This window comes from Rhinatrema bivittatum, chromosome 6 (assembly GCF_901001135.1).
Source record: "Rhinatrema bivittatum chromosome 6, aRhiBiv1.1, whole genome shotgun sequence".
NCBI classification, from domain to species: Eukaryota; Metazoa; Chordata; class Amphibia; order Gymnophiona; family Rhinatrematidae; genus Rhinatrema; species Rhinatrema bivittatum.
The window spans coordinates 169,230,316-169,246,711 of record NC_042620.1 but is presented as its reverse complement, the minus strand read 5'-3'; the positions used below and the strand labels follow the sequence as shown (position 1 = coordinate 169,246,711).

Sequence of the window (16,396 nt, the reverse complement as noted above, 5' to 3'; positions counted from 1 at the left end):
AGTGCATGCTATTTTAAATACTGTCATATGAGTGTAAATCAGGGACAGTGAAGTAAACTTGTGCATATAAAAATGGGGCAGGCCAGAGGCATTCCAGGGAGGGGCCAACATTTATGCGCATATGTAGCTATTTAACAGCTGCCAAAGTAATGCATATAAGTCTTTCATTTGCATATATTTACTCCTGTTCAATATCTGTGTAACTCATCGTAAACATCTAAAAAGTGGGAAAAATGACTAGGTGGGGGGTCTGGCAGAAATGGAGGGACTTTAAGCTGAAGAGCCAGGAGGGTCTTCTCAAGCTGCAGAATGACTGAGTGAACTGGTAGACTAATTGTTAAAGCTGGTTATTTCATTGCTGCATGCATGTTAGAAAATCCCTTGATTTATGCAGGTATAAGTCGACTTACGGGTGATACATGCATCTATATAACACATGTAAAATCTAGTCACATTTCCCTTTAAAATTTGAAGTACAACTATGAGGGTATATCTTTTGGGGTAGATTTTAAAAGCCCCAGGATGCGCGTAAGTCCCGGGCTTGCTAAAATGGGCGGTCCGGGGGGCATGCTTGTGGTCCAGGGGTGTGTCTGCGGTCCGGGGCGGTCTGGGGGCGTGGCAGAGTGCCCTGACAGAGCGCGCAGCGGCAGGCGTAACTCCATCGAACAAGGAAGGGGGGGGTGGGTTAGATAGGGGAAGGGAGGGAAAAGTGGGGGGGGGGACAAAAAAAAGTTCCCTCCGAGGCCGCTCCGATTTCAGAGCAGCCTCGGAGGGAACAGAGGCAGGCTGCACGGCTCGGCGCATGCAGGATGTCGATTTTGCGCAGCCTTGCACACGCCGACCCCGGATTTTAAAAGATGCGCACAGCTACGCGTGTATCTTTTAAAATCTGGCGTACTTTTGTTCGCGCGCACGCTGTTTTTTTTAAATGTACCCGTTTGTGTATATCCGGCTAAATTCAGACTTATCTGGCTAAGAAGTACCTTTGCTGCTATTTAGACAAACAAATTTGATCTTATCCGCATTAATAATGCTTTTTTTTAGGCTTCTCATCTATTTTATATACCTAGATAAGTCAGAAAAGTGCTTCTTTGACTGACAAGTAGCACTTTTCAAACTTATCCGGCTAAGTGCTGCTACTTAGCTGGATAAATGTTGCTATTTATCCGAATAAATCCAAATTTGCATGGCTCGTGGTTTTTACATTTGCGAATATATTTGCACACATATGTACTCGTATTTTATAACCTGCACATATCATTTATGAGCTTATAAAATACAGTAGTAAATTTGTGTGCACCCATAGACATGTGTATATAGACTCACACAAGCAGTTTTGAAAGTTATCCTGTGCATATACTTAAATTACTCCCTCTAAAGATGTGGTTTAGTTTATCATGAGTGAATGTGTGCACATACTGGATCAGTTATCTAAGCATTTTCAAAGTTTGCTTTGAAAATACTTGGTAAAATCTACGTGTACAACACAGGCTTTACTGTTATGCAGACTGATTGAAAATAACCCTCATAAAGAATATGTAATGCACTGCACAATGAGATTATATACTAGAAAAATGATTAATGATTTTTAACTGCAAAACATATGGACTAACATTGACATTTGTAGTGGAAAACTACTGAACCCAAGGGAGGGCATAATGACCAACAGGATTATATTTCTGAACTGACATGCTATCCCTGTAGCCTTTTCTTAAATCTGTTCTCATAATCCCACAGTCAGGTTTTCAGGATATGCACAATGAATACACATACAAATCATTTGCATATACTGGGTCTCTAATGTATAGAAGTATATTTCATCCATATTTATTATGAATATCCTGAAAACTTGATTGACTGTAGAGTTCATAAGACAATTTTGGAAACCACTGCTCTTAAGGTTATGATGCTCTCCTGAAAGTCCAATACTTTTTCTACCATTAAACAAAAGTCTCAGTCTACACTGATTTTATAAAAATATTTTGGAGATGTAAGAAAAGGGCTTTTGATTCTAGTGTCCCTACTGCTTGGAAAACACAATTTACTATTACTAAATGTATAGCGCCTACAAGGTGCAGGCAGTTCTGTACATATACACATAAGTTAGTTCCCATTCTATAGAGCTTACAATTTAGTTTTAGTCATGTGATCAGTAAGCAAACTCTGTGAGAAAAATCAAAATAAGCAGTAGTGCACTGTCTCTGTCTTTATGGTACAGCAGAAAGAAGATCAGAAGCAGCCCTTTACCAGTGTCAAATCCAAACGTTTCTAAGCTTGTTATAATTTATATAAATAAAAATGTAAATGTTCGTTTGTTCAAAATCTCCAAAAATTCTTCACTGATTGCATTGAAATTTTGACACAACGTTGCATTCGAATAGGCGTGTGTTTTTATATACCTATATATATACCTGTGACAGGTAAAAACATGCTTTTTTGAAAAACAGCGCCATCTGTTGGACGTACAAGCAACACACGCTATCTACAATATAAATGGGCTCTGACCCATGGCCCGCAAATGTGCAGTAGAGAGCAGCTCTACCGCACATGTGCAGACCATTGAGCTCTGCGCTATGTGCTGGGTGTCACAGAGGGGAGGAGGAAAGGGCAGACGAGTCGCCGCTCCGAGAAACAACTCAGCCCGTTCCTCCCCCACTGGGGAAGGGGGAGGGTGTAGGGACTGCCGGGGAAGGGGGGGAGGGAGTTGGGATGGCCAGAGCAAATGCAGTAGAAATCAGCTGTGAAGAGATCACAAGCAGCTGCAGCCTGCAGCAGCCAAAGCGCAAAGAGTTGAACAGAGAACAGCTCGCCCCTCCTCCCTGCCCCGAGTCTCGCAGATAAGGAGAAGCCAAGTAAATATCCAGCAACTGCGGGGGGGGGGGGGGGAGGGGGCAATGCTGTCAGCCTGCCCGTGGGTCTCGGCCGCCATGGGAAGAGTTTACATGGGCATCGCTCCACCCCCAACACCCAGCAAAGCACCATGACGAAAGTGAAAGCCAGAGCCCTGCTCCCTCCTCCCTCTCAAGCCCCCGATCGGATTTCTTAAAGGTACAGGTCTGCCAGAAAGAGCAAATTAAGCTAGGCAACGTGTCTCAAATCTGTTGCAGTGCCTGCCGCCTGCCCTTTGCGATGGGGGGGGGGGGGGAACGGAGTGTTTTCCTCTCTCTCCCACACACAACTGGCGTGGGAACTTTGCAAGCTCTTGCGAGTGCAGAGCAAAGACTTAGGTGGGGAGGGGACAAAATTCCCACCCGTTTTAACTGTGTGAGAGAGAGGTGTGGTAATGTGTGCTGAAGGCGAGTGTGAGTGCCAGAGAGGGAGACTACGTGAGGGATTGTGTATGTGTGTGAGAGGGATTGGGCATGTATGTATGAGGAACAGAGGGAGAGTGTATGTGCAAGAGAGAGAGAGAGGAAGCCTATGTAGGGGGCTATATGAGAGAGAGATTCCCAACCCCCCCCCCCCCCCCAGCTCTCCACTTATAGGTTACAGTGGAAGGGGTTCAGTGTAGAGGGGAATGGGAGAGCCAAGGAGTTGGGGCCTGTAAGGATAGAGTGAAAGGCCTGTCCCTCCGCCACCGGGGAAGGGAGGAGGGAGTTGGGATGGCAGGACCATTACGCCTCACGAGATCCCCCTCAGCCACCGCTGCAGCTCCTACCACCACCGCTGCCACCTCTGGCCCTTCATGGTGCTGGGGGGGGGGGGGGAGGAGCGGACCAGAGCAAAGACGTAGGAGGAGAGGAGACAAAAATCTTGCCCATTTTAATGGGCTTAACGGCTTGGACTAAATATTTTACGATTCCATTTCAATGTTTCCGAATGCAATGTTAAATTGAATTTTCATAGATTTCGATTTATTTTCATTTTGATTTAATTATTTCGTGTGACATTGCCTTGGAATTGAGCTGTGTCGTTTACCATACTGTTCATTTAGGGGCAGATTTTAAGAGCCCTGCTCGCCTAAATCCACCCAAATCCTGGCGGATTTAGGCGAGCAGGGCCCTGCGCGCCGGTGAGCCTATTTTACATAGGCTCACTGGCGCGCGCAGACCCCGGGACTCGCGTAAGTCCCGGGGTTCTCTGAGGGGGGCGTGTCGGGGGCGGGCCCGGTCGTCGCGGCATTTAGGGGGCGTGTCGGCAGCGTTTTGGGGGCGGGTCCGGGGGCGTGGTTACAGCCCGGGGCAGTCCAGGGGCGTGGCCGCGCCCTCCGTACCCGCCCCCAGGTCGCGTCCCGGCGCGCTAGGGGCCCGCTGGCGCGCGGGGATTTATGTCTCCCTCCGGGAGGCGTAAATCCCCCGACAAAAGTAAGGGGGGGGTTTAGACAGGGCCAGGGGGGTGGGTTAGGTAGAGGAAGGGAGGGGAAGGTGAGGAGAGGGCGTTAGAGGATTCCCTCCGAGGCCGCTCCGATTTCGGAGCGGCCTTGGAGGGAACGGAGGTAGGCTGCGCGGCTCGGCGCGCGCCGGCTATACGTAATCGATAGCCTTGCGCGCGCCGATCCAGGATTTTAGCGGATACGCGCGACTACGCGCGTATCTACTAAAATCCCGCGTACTTTTGCTTGCGCCTGATGCGCCAGCAAAAGTACACGAACGCGCCGTGTTTGAAAATCTACCCCATTGGGGTAGATTTTCAAACAAGGCGCGTAGTCGCGCGTATCCGCTAAAATCCTGGATCGGCACGCGCAAGGCTATCGATTACGTATAGCCGGCGCGCCGAGCCACGCAGCCTACCCCCATTCCCTCCGAGGCCGCTCCGAAATCGGAGCGGCCTCGGAGGGAATCCTCTAACGCCCTCTCCTCACCTTCCCCTCCCTTCCTCTACCTAACCCACCCCCCCGGCCCTGTCTAAACCCCCCCCCTTACCTTTGTCAGGGGATTTACGCCTCCCGGAGGGAGACGTAAATCCCCGCGCGCCAGCGGGCCCCTAGCCTGCCGGGACGCGACCTGGGGGCTGGTACGAAGGGCGCGGCCATGCCCCCGGACCGCCCCGGGCCGTAACCACGCCCCCGGGCCCGCCCCCAAAACGCTGCCGACACGCCCCGAAAACGGCGCTGCACTCGGCCCTGCCCCCAACACGCCCCGACACGCCCCCCTCCGAAAACCCCGGGACTTACGCGAGTCCCGGGGCTCTGCGCGCGCCGGTAGGCCTATGTAAAATAGGCTCACCAGCGCGCAGGGCCCTGCTCGCCTAAATCCGCTCGGATTTGGGCGGATTTAGGCGAGCAGGGCTCTTAAAATCCGCCCCTTAGTGAGTATAGTTGATGTTTTTTCTTTTTTCATTCTTTTTCATTTCTAGAATTATATGGTTTACATCTAGACACGGATTGCTTCTCACATGGACAGTTATATGTTACGTGTTCTAGAGTCGGCAAACCAGACAATCTCTATATCTGCACAGACAATGGAACAACAACAAATATTGTATACCCACAAGCATTGTGAAATTAACCATATTCGAAACGTGCACTTTCTCTTTTCTTTTCCATTTAACCAGATTGAGCCACAGCAACACATGGCTGGGTACAGCTAGTATGAGAATATATATAAACAGAAATATACTTCTGCATATGCATACACAAACTGACCTGAATAACTAGGTATCTCTGAGGATCTCGAGCCATTCTAGAAAATTCTGCAGCAAGTTCTTTGAATTTGGGTCGACTGTCAGCATCAATCATCCAACCTGAGGATACACAAAGAAAGACAAAAATAATATCTTAGTTTTAAATTACGTATTTTCTGGAAATAATATTCTTAATGTGAGATGAAAGCCTATAACTTCATTGATGTGGTACAGTGAAAAAAAATAAAGGGAGAATCTTCAGAAAATTGGAAGATGCATAAATATGTGCTTACATCTTATTTTATTGTAAAGTATTGTGATGGATTGATCAGTGCTCCAAGAGCGGAGGTCAAAGGATTTTTTACAAATCTCACTTTGTCCTATATTTTGTCTGGGGATAGAACAAATAGCCACAATGAGAATCCTTATGTATCGAAATAAAGAGCTAGACTAGAGATAAAGAGGACTAAAAAGAACAGGTATGCCAGCAAATACTGAAATTAATAGTATTCTAGTACAAGTGCCATTCACTTAAAAGTTACAGATGGTGGAAATCAATGGATCAGTTGATCATGGGGAAACCTTGGCCAGCTCCATCAAGATAAACACTAGGGATGTGCAAACCAAAAGTTTAAGTTCATAAGTCCATAAGTTGAAAGGGGGTCCCATTTGCGGTCAATATGGACATATGGAGAATTCCATAAGTTGAGTCTATGTCCATATGTGCAAATAAAAATTTAAACCCCTCACCCGCCTTAATCCCGCCCCCCCCCCCCCCCAAGACTTACCAAAACTCCCTGGTGGTCCAGCGGGGTCAGGACGCCATTCCTGAACTCCTTTGCAAGGAGCACGTGACGTTGGCGTCACGTCGGAGTGATGCGGCGTCAAGTGATTCCCCTCGGGTTCGCTCCCGGACCCCTTGTTGGGCCCAAAAGGCACTTTTGGCCAGCTTGGACGCGACGTCACGTGATTCCCCTCAGGTTCGCTCCCGGACCCCTCGTTGGGCTCAAAAGGCACTTTTGGCCAGCTTGGAGGGGCCTCCTGACCTCCTCCAAGCTGGCACTTTTGGCCAGCTTGGAGGGGCCTAATGACCCCCCCAAGCTGGCCAAAAGTGCTTTTTGGGCCCAACGAGGGGTCCGGGAGCGAGCCCGAGGGGAATCACGTGACGTCGGCGTGACGCGGCGTCACGTGATTCCCCTCGGGTTCGCTCCCGGACCTTTTAGCCAGCTTGGAGGGGCCTCCTGACCCCCCCAAGCTGGCCAAAAGTGCCTTTTGGGCCCAACGAGGGGTCCGGGAGCGAACCCGAGGGGAATCACGTGACGTCGGCGTGACGCGGCGTCACGTGATTCCCCTCGGGTTCACTCCCGGACCCCTCGTTGGGCCCAAAAGGCACTTTTGGCCAGCTTGGGGGGGCCTCCTCACCCCCCCCCCAAGCTGGCCAAAAGTGCCTTTTGGGCCCAACGAGGGGTCCGGGAGCGGAACCGCGATGGACCACGTGACGTCGGCGTCACGTCAGAGTGACGCCGACGTCACGTGATTCCCCACGCGTCCGCTCCCGGACCCTCACGGAACTTTTGGCCAGCTTGGGGAGTTTTGGTAAGTCTTGTGGGGGGGGGATTAAGGAGGGTGAGGGGTTTAAATTTTTATTTAGATCAACAATCGCGATTTCCAAAGTATTCAACATAGCTATGTTGAATAAGTTGGAAATCCGATCGTTTACGCCTCATCATTTTTTTAAGTTAAAAAAAAAAATAAGTTGCGTTTTCCATTTAAGTTCAAAACGAATGCACACCCCTAATAAACACAGCTGTGACTGGTTTCTAGCTGATGGACATGAGTAACCAAAGGATTTTCTGTTATTCCTAACCACAGCTTTCCAGTAAGCAGTACAGTGTGTTCTATACTGCTACAGTATGCAGCAAATCCTGCTAGGCATACTAGACATACACAGCACTGTACAAGCACATAGAAGAGAGATAGTCCCTGGTCTATAGAGCTCACAATCTAGTCAAGAAAAACATACATGACAAGCAGTTAAGATTTAAAAGTAGTCTAGATCCATTTCTGTCTGACTGTTCCTAAAAACTTGACTGGATTTGAATATGATCTATTTTTTGCTGAAAACTCAACTGAATTTGAAAGTGGCTAGAGAAGGAGAAAGATGCACAGATTCAGCAAGTCTATTCTAGTCATACAACACAGGTAGAAGTGTGGAGTTGGGAGATGGCAGTGGAAATGAAGAGTACAAATAAGAGTATCTTGCCTGATGAACAGAGTTCATGAGGAAGGGTGTAGGGAGTGAGAACAGAAGATAGGTAATGAGGAGTTAAAGAGTGAATACAGTTGTAAACAGGAGAAGAACAAACTCCTTTGCAGAAATGGGAGCCAATGTAATGACTAGAGAAGGGCTACATGGTCAAAGTGATGCCGAGAGAAAGTACGTCGGGCAACTGATTTTGAAATACATTACAATGGAGAAAGATGGTTAAGCCGGAGACCCACAAAGATCAAGTTGCAGAGGTTTAAGTGGGAGGTGATAAGAGAGTGGATGAGTGTTTTAGATGCATTCTCAGCCACAAATAAATGGATTTTAGTGATATTATAGAGGAAGAAATGACATGCTTTAGCAGTGTATTAGATATGTATAGATACGGAGAGAAAGGCATCAAAGTTGATCCTAAGGATACAGGAGGATAAAAGTGATATTTACAGAGACAGAAAAAGGGGGCAGAATGGAAGTAGACTGGCAGGGGTGGGGGGAGGAGAAGCAAGAAGTTCCATCTTAGCCATGTTTAAATTTAAGGTGGCAGTGGGCCATCCAGGCAGTAATGTCAGACAAGCAGGCTAAGATTGAGGGACTGGATTCCTGGTACAATTTCTGGTGTAGAGAAATACATCTGGAAGTCATGAGCATAAAAATGATACTGAAAGCCATGGGAGAAAAGCAGAGGGCATAGCACAGAATCTTGAGGTACAATGAGTGATAGTGGAATAGGATGGAGGAAGAACCTCAAAAGGTTCAATAAAAATACAATGGTATATGTAAAAAAAAAACATGGTAGAGCAGTGTCCCAAATTCAAATTGAGTAAGTGTGTCAAGGAGTAGATGATGATCATCAGTGTCAAAAGCAGGTAAAGGCCCTTGGCCATGAAGAGATTATTGGACCCTTTAGCAAGAACGTATTCTTTGGAATGCAGAGGGTAAAGTCAGACAGGAATGGATCTAGAACAGCTTACGATGAAAGAAAGTCAAGGCATCAGAGATGAATATCAAGTTCGAGAAGTTCAAATGGAGAAGGGAGATTGGATAATAGTTTGAATGGCAGACAGGTCCAATGAAGGTGTTTGGAGGAGTTATGTCATTACAGCAAATATAAAGGAAGAGGGAACAATCATAGGAGCAATTGATCAATTGAGGATATGACAGATGGGATGATTGCAGAGGATATAGAACTGAGGAACAAGGTGGGATTGGGGTCAGAGGAACAAAAAGTGAGATGGAGGAGGATTGGGGTGTGTATATGAACATTTTTTGTTTAGTTTTTCTTTTCATTTTCTTGTTTTGTTCCTTGTTTACCCAAAAGAAAATGAAATAAAAACAAAAACCCTCCTTGAAAAACAAAGCTAAAGGAAAGTATCTCCTCTTCCTACCCACTAAACCCGCTCAGACAAAGCCCCTGTCTCCCTGTCCGCCTTGACCTCCCCCCCATCCCAGCCCTGATTCCATCACAGTCCTCCAATATTCCTGGGGTAGGAGTGATCCCCAGTTGCTCCTTTCCCCCTTATCTGAATTTCCAAAATGGCTGCCAGTCAAGCCATGGCTGATGCCATTACATTGTACTGACTCAGACCAGCATCAGAGCTGTTTTTTTAAATGTTGGTAGTGAATATTTAAAATAAAATGAAAGGAAAACAAGCTAAATTTTGGGTTTTTTTGTTCCATTTTGACAACAAAATAAGGAATATGGTTGACATTTCCTAATTCAATTAAAACAAATGCACATCCCAGAGGAGGAGGAAAATTTCCTTCTCTATGTTTTCAGAGAATGAAGAAAGTGTGATGGGGCCAAAAGAAGGGGAAGTGAAAAAAGTGGGGATGGAGGTTGTGGCTTGGTTGAGAATTCTCTAATAATCTTTCAAATCTTTTCATGGAAAAAATTATCTGTCTTTCCAATGGGCCAGAAGTGGGACTACAGAACAAAAGAATCCAGTTACGATCTACTTCCATTTATACCTAGTGATTAAAAAGGTCTAACAGATTTTTATTTTATTTTATTTTATTTAGGGCTTTTTTATACCGACATTCATGATACCAATCATATCATATCGGTTTACAAGAAACAATGGTGGAAATACATTAACATCAACATGAACAATAGGCGAAGAGAGAACAAGTGAACAAAAGTTACAATAAAACAGGGGCACATGAACTGGGAGGAGGAAGAGCCATAGACATGGCTAACTCAGAAATAAATAATATCTAGTCTCAGAAATAAATAATATCTAGTCATATATTCAGGATTATATTAAGACATGTACTCAGGACTGGATTGTTTCAAATATGTAAATATCATATACTCAGGGCTGTAATAATATCTTATGTTCCTGACTAAAAAGTGTCAGTTCATAAAACTCGGGACTAATTAATGTATAGTCAGAAGCCAAGTCAGGGATGTGGTACGTCGACTGGAAAACCATGGCGAGTTATAATAGTTGGGGCAGTTATACATCAGGGAAGGCTTGTAGAAATAGCCAAGTCTTGAGTTTCTTTCTGAATGTCAGTATGCAAGGTTCTTATCTAAGGTCTGGGTGCATGGAGTTCCAGATGGTTGGAGCCACTGTCGAGAAGGCTCGATCTTTGGTGGATGAGAGATGTGTGGATTTGGCTGGGGGGGGGGGGGGGGGGCGGGGGTGTAGCGAGCCCTTGTATGCTTCTCTGATGGGTCTAGAAGAGAAGTGTAGCGTGAGTGGGTAGTGTAAATCGTTGGGTGTTCTGTTTAAATGGTTTTATGGATGATGGTGAGACACTTGTGAAGAATTCTAAAGTTTACTGGGAGCCAATGCAGATTTTTTAGGATGGGTGTAATGTGGTCTCTTCTGTTGGAGTTTGTTAGAATTCTGGCGGCCGAATTTTGTAGCATCTGAAGCGGTTTGGTGGAAGAGGCGGGATTTTCTCATCGTTATACACTGTCAGGTACAAATAAAATCTGAATCTGTGACTTCACAGAAGGGAATATCAGAGTTCTGTGCACTATTCACTATAAACTGTATGGAAGTAATATTTAAATCCAAACATAAGGCCTCATTTATTAGATTTTTTCTCAAAGACAGGCCTATAATCAATGAAGACTCAAAATTAAGTTATTCCTGTAAGCAAATTCTATAGAATATTTTGTAAGTGAGCTGTGAAAAGGCTTGCCTTCCTTGAGTTTTCTTGCTTTCAACATCCATTACAAATAGTAGCTTTCCTCTTTGCTCAGTGCTGTAAAATCAAAGAATGTCAAGTGATTGGCATATACTGCCTAGCACCAATCAGTAACCTATTCCAAGTCTGATCTTTTCTTTTGCCACCAAATACTGTCATCAACATCTGAAGATGCTTGTCATTACTCTGCAGCAAGTCTAGACAAGGAAGGTCATATCTTGGGGCATGAATACCTGCTGAGCTTAAAAGGTGAACAATAGAGTAGTACAATGTAAATCATCATGAACATAAGAAGCACTTATAGTAAGGCTCTTAAAACTTAAAGCAACTTACTGTAGAAAGCAATGAGTCAAAAGTTCATATATAATCCTGAAAAACAATACTGACTAACTTGTTAACTGATATTTTCTTTCTTTCTTTAATTTATTTAAAGGTGCTTATATTCTGATTTAGAAGACAATCTTTGAAATAGTAAATAGCAGTTCAATTCCTTGTTGCCAAGAATTTTGCTTTAATGGTGTGGGTAACAAGTTTAGAGCCCCATTGTGTCATAAGTTTCAAATTTTTATTCAGCAATTCCACCATTTTTCTATTATCTCTTTAGGTATATGCCCAAGAGATACTGCAAGATATACTGCTCTCAAAAAATGATACCACCCCTCACGGGTATCTACAGTAACTTGCCATGAAATGTCCATGATGTAAAAAATAAGACAATCTGGAAAAGCTGAGAAACTGCATTCAACATTTTTTTAAATGATTTAAAAGTAACATTTTTGGGTTTATAAATGGTGAGCTTTCTTCTAAACATATCAAAATATAATTCTTGAAGAGCAAATATTACAAAAGACACAAAAATCAAATAGTCATGATAAAGTATATGGATAAACATTGCATTAAAGCATAAACAACTTTCATGACGATTTCTTAATTTTTCAAATTTACCTATTCTCACTTGTTAAATAATTTTCATACATGTTTCCTTAGCTTTCTTTCCTCTTTTTTTTGAAGGCATTGTTGCTTAAATCATTTTCTTTGGAGTGATAACTTCATTTTTTTTTTAAAAGAGCTCAGTCTGTTTTATAGCATATATACTCATTTAAATATGCACAAGGAAATAAATTCCTAATTTTTGTCTATTTACCATATTTTAGTATTTGTTTTCTTAACTAAAACCAGCCATGACTTCATTTCCTAACATCACGCTCACAATGAAATTTACTTTGAGATGGTAAACACATTTTTGTTTATTTGTTGCCATATCATTGTTATTTGATATAGAACATTTTTTACTCACGATCCTGCACCTCTTGAGACAGGCTGGATCTTCATCTGAAACATCTTTCAAGTTTTTCTGTGGCCCCTGAGGATACCATTATTCCATTTAAAAACATCGATCAATCACACTTCTTAGATGTTTTTCTGTTAACACTGTACTGAATTTGTAGGAAAAATTAATTTGTTTTCTTTCCTTTGTCAATATGTGTTTCTGTTGCAGTTAATGCTTTCACATCAACGTTTATGGTGACAATTGATTCTTTGTAATTTATGTAATACTTAATGTTTCAAAACTGCACATATTAGGTGTTCCAAGTTCGCATTGACCAGGCTGCAGTAGGGATGCTGACCTCCTGAGCCTTGGCTGTTCCTCCTCCATTTCTCATTTCCTTTCTCATGTCTCTTGCTACTTTATGATATGAGAATAAGGAAGGCAAAGGTGTGGGCTTACTCTCAGGAGTTAATACCTTTTCTCTCATGCTCTTATGGATTGATTTGTAACCCAGGATGCTGGTGATATAGCATCAGGACAGCTAGGACAGGCAATGAAGTAGCCACTCAGCTGGATAGTGATGTCTCTGAGCAGCAATATGAGAAAATAACTCTTCATTCCAGTGGGCAGGGACACTTGGAGAGCAGACACCGGTGCACTTTGTCATGACTGGTGACTCGCGAGATGGCCCTGCGAGTCACTGCACTTACCCCAACGCTAACAAACTCTTCGCGGCAGAGACACCACTAACCAGGCCACCTGCCACCATCCCTGTGAGGCTCTGCAACCACCTCCTAAGATGTGTGTGCATGCCCAGTGACCCGCCTCTTAAAGGGGCCATGTGGCACCCTTGATGATGTCACTATGCCCGACCTATTTTAGTCTGCTTCAGATGCCCTTCAGATGCTTCAGCAATGGGTTCCCTGGTGCTCCTTGTTCCAGTGGACATGGCTTCATTCCTTGCCTTGTTCCTGGTTCCTTGTCCTGTTTTTGTCACTTGTCTTGTCCATGTTCCTTGTCTTCTGCCTTGCTCCTTGTTCTCCATTCCGTGCTTTCGCTTGTCATTCCTGGTTCTTCCCTGTCTGTTTGTCTTATCAGTCCATCTCGTATTTCTTGCTCCCTGGCCTGTCTTCTGATTCTGTCTGCAACCTGCCCTTACTACAGGCCTGTCTTCTGATTCCACTATTCTTTGCCTACTCTGACCCATGCATCACCTTGGTCTCTACTCTGGACTATCCTTGGAACCCCCCTAAGCCTTGCTAGCCAGAACCTAAGAGCACAACCTGCAGGGAAGGCAGCATGTATGTGAAGCTCCAGTTGGTCCCTCTCTGAGTCTCACTGCCAACTGATGATGATGTGGGCCTAGTGGGCCTCCTCATTAGGCAGCGCCAACCATACCCCCAAACTTTGACTATGACTGCAAAATCGCAAGGCAGACATCAATGGACTCAACAGGGATGAAGCACACCTGAGAAAGACCCCCCTTTTCTCATTAGCTCTGCACTGAGTGGAAGGAGTGAGGACCACTGGCCCGATAAAGTGCCAGAGGGGCAATAAACAAATATAAATAAATACATACATCTTGCGCCACAGTTTCCCTTAGATCTTCAAGTTGAGGACTATATATGTTGTGTGCATGCATACTATATTTTTCTTTTTGGTTTTTTTTTTAGGTGCATTTCACAAAAGCGAGAATGTCTATCGCTGAGAGTATGCCTGTTTATTTGTCCCTCCATCAATATGCACGTTTGAGTTCATATGCCCGGTTGTGCAACCTTATTGAAGGGGCTATGCACAGTGAAAGTCACACAACATGAAAGCAGCTTTACTGTCACACAACATGAAAGCAGCTTTACATGAAAGCTCCAGTTTATTGCTGGAGGGGCCAAATATCACAGGAGGCGACCCTGCAACAGTGAACCTCTCCTGACAAACTATCGTGGATGTGGCATGATGTGATTTTTTTTTATGGTGGCACAAACATGCGACAAAAATTTGCACTGCGGTACGGGACCTAATCATGCAATGGTGGCCCTCCTCAACTAAAGCTGCTATCATGTTCATGGGCCAGTTGTCCTAACTCTACCCCAATTCTCAAAGCTCTGAAATCATTCTGGTGTCTTTAGAGACCCTGACTACACCACTCTGTGTTCCAAGGCAGCTCTTTCCCTCCAAAAGTAAAAAAAAAAAAAAGTACAAGGCAAACTGTGCCTTCTCCCTTCCCTCCCCTTATTCAAAAAAGTGCCCTCTCAGCTTTATGAACCCACCTCTTTTCAAAGTTACCCCATCAGCCCCCATCTCTCCCCCCCCCCCCCCCGGTCCAAATAATAAAATATCCCTGGGGTCTAGTGGCTTCCCCAAGCCCCAGCCATGAAAGAAAAGGACCCAGGTGCTCTAAGGAGTACCACGCCCCCTCCCCCGATCACCTCCAAACCTCTAACTTAAATCATTAGTTCAAGGCATGCAAGGGTTTCTGGCTCAAGGTTTCACAGAATCAAAACAAGCAAGGCTTCTTGGTTCACGGTATCCAGGAACTGAAAGAGTTTCTGGTTTGAGACTTCATGGTTCTACTCTGGATTCTCTCAGCTTGGCTCTCTAGCTCTTGAATTACTACCAATCCCCTTTTCTGAGCCCTGGAGACCAGTCCAGTGCATCAGGGCAAACTTAACAGGGCTCGGAATTGGATTAAAATTGATTATTGATTATTCAACTCTCCTTCAAAAAATTGATTATTCAACTCTTCTTTAAAAAAGTCCACCTGGTGGCTCAAAGCAGAGCTGCAGACTCTCATCACAGCAATTTCCCAGTTAATGACCAGCCAGAGCTCTTTTGCTTTGACCCTCCTCCCTCACCCCTTTAAAAGACAATACATGAGAGCACTGATAACAACAGATATTTCTAACACTCAGCCTATTGTTTCCTGTGGTGGTAAAAGGTCAGTACAAAAACGTGCATTGGAATTTTGGAAAAACATGTTTAGTTTTCAATGTTTACATTCACAGTTATGATATTGAAAACTTGCATGTAAGGCTTTCTTACACAAATAAGATGGTTTCCCAGGTATGGTTAAGAATACATCAGACTGGTTGAGGTCAAGAACACATTTTCTTTCCTCTAAACAAAATTTTATACACCTACACACACTCACACTTAAAAAATATTAGCCCCTGGTGCTCATTTCAAGAGAATTAACAAATCCTTTGTGGTGTTTCTAACTTCATTTATATGAGATCAGCCTCCTCATCCTTATGATTTGGCAGTTTCCCCTATTGGTTTATTCAGAAAGGCCAGTATGCAGTATGGTGAATACTCCTATTATTAAAAAGAGACTTTGGACTCTAGTCCACTCCAGTGCATTCTAATGACTTGAATTAAAAGTCATTGGTTGCTGACTAATGAATATAAATTAAGAAACTGATGTCTTTTATATTGTTAGCACTTACAGTACTTTATGGGGCAGTTTATACAAATGGATTTGTTTTGCACATACCTTGACAGGAAATAACCTCTTTTATTAGCCAGGGTAAGTTGAGAATGATTTCAATCTCTCAAATGTACTGCTACTGCCCTTGCTTTGTGCCAAAGAAACCCTCCTCCTGGAATTCATAGTGTGTCATTTTTATAGGCAACATATCAATGTGCACTTGGAAATTATTCTTATTCATGCCAGTGGCTCTCAGTATAATTGGGACTATTTCTGTAACTTTCTGCCACATTTTCTGATTGCATCTCTTGGTACTTAAAGATCTTGGCTATCACATTCAATCCACAGAATAGAAGCTTGGTACTGATAACTCTATCACCTCTCCGCCACAATATCTGGTTTTCTAGCATCGATCTTCCTCTCTATGGGATACATTTTAAATACGACGTGCGGGCATCCATGTGCACGTGGTTCCTGGCCCACACACATGGATGCACTGACTTTATAACATGTGCACATCACCGTGAACATGTTATAAAATCCAATACCCATGCATGCCTGATTTTAGGTCAGTGTACACATGGGTTCCGACTCGTGTGTGCAAGAGGGCACTATTTTGTAAAAAAAACAAAACAAAAAACACACGGCAATGCAATCGAGCCTTTTCCCAGTTCCCTCCCAGTCTGTTCCAATCCAATAAAGGAGTGGACTGGGA

At 44.2% G+C, this 16,396-nt stretch overlaps 1 protein-coding gene across 4 annotated transcripts in view; it reads right to left on the bottom strand.

Annotated features, from left to right (window-relative positions):
- The window catches only part of ERBB4 (erb-b2 receptor tyrosine kinase 4), a 2,403,189-nt gene that overhangs the window by 95,531 nt on the left and 2,291,262 nt on the right, over positions 1 to 16,396 (bottom strand). For all 4 annotated transcript variants that reach the window (XM_029606129.1, XM_029606130.1, XM_029606131.1 and 1 more), the window contains one exon: positions 5,585 to 5,682. In XM_029606129.1, coding sequence (XP_029461989.1) covers positions 5,585 to 5,682 — 98 coding nt within the window. The remainder of the gene's footprint in view (positions 1 to 5,584; positions 5,683 to 16,396) is intronic.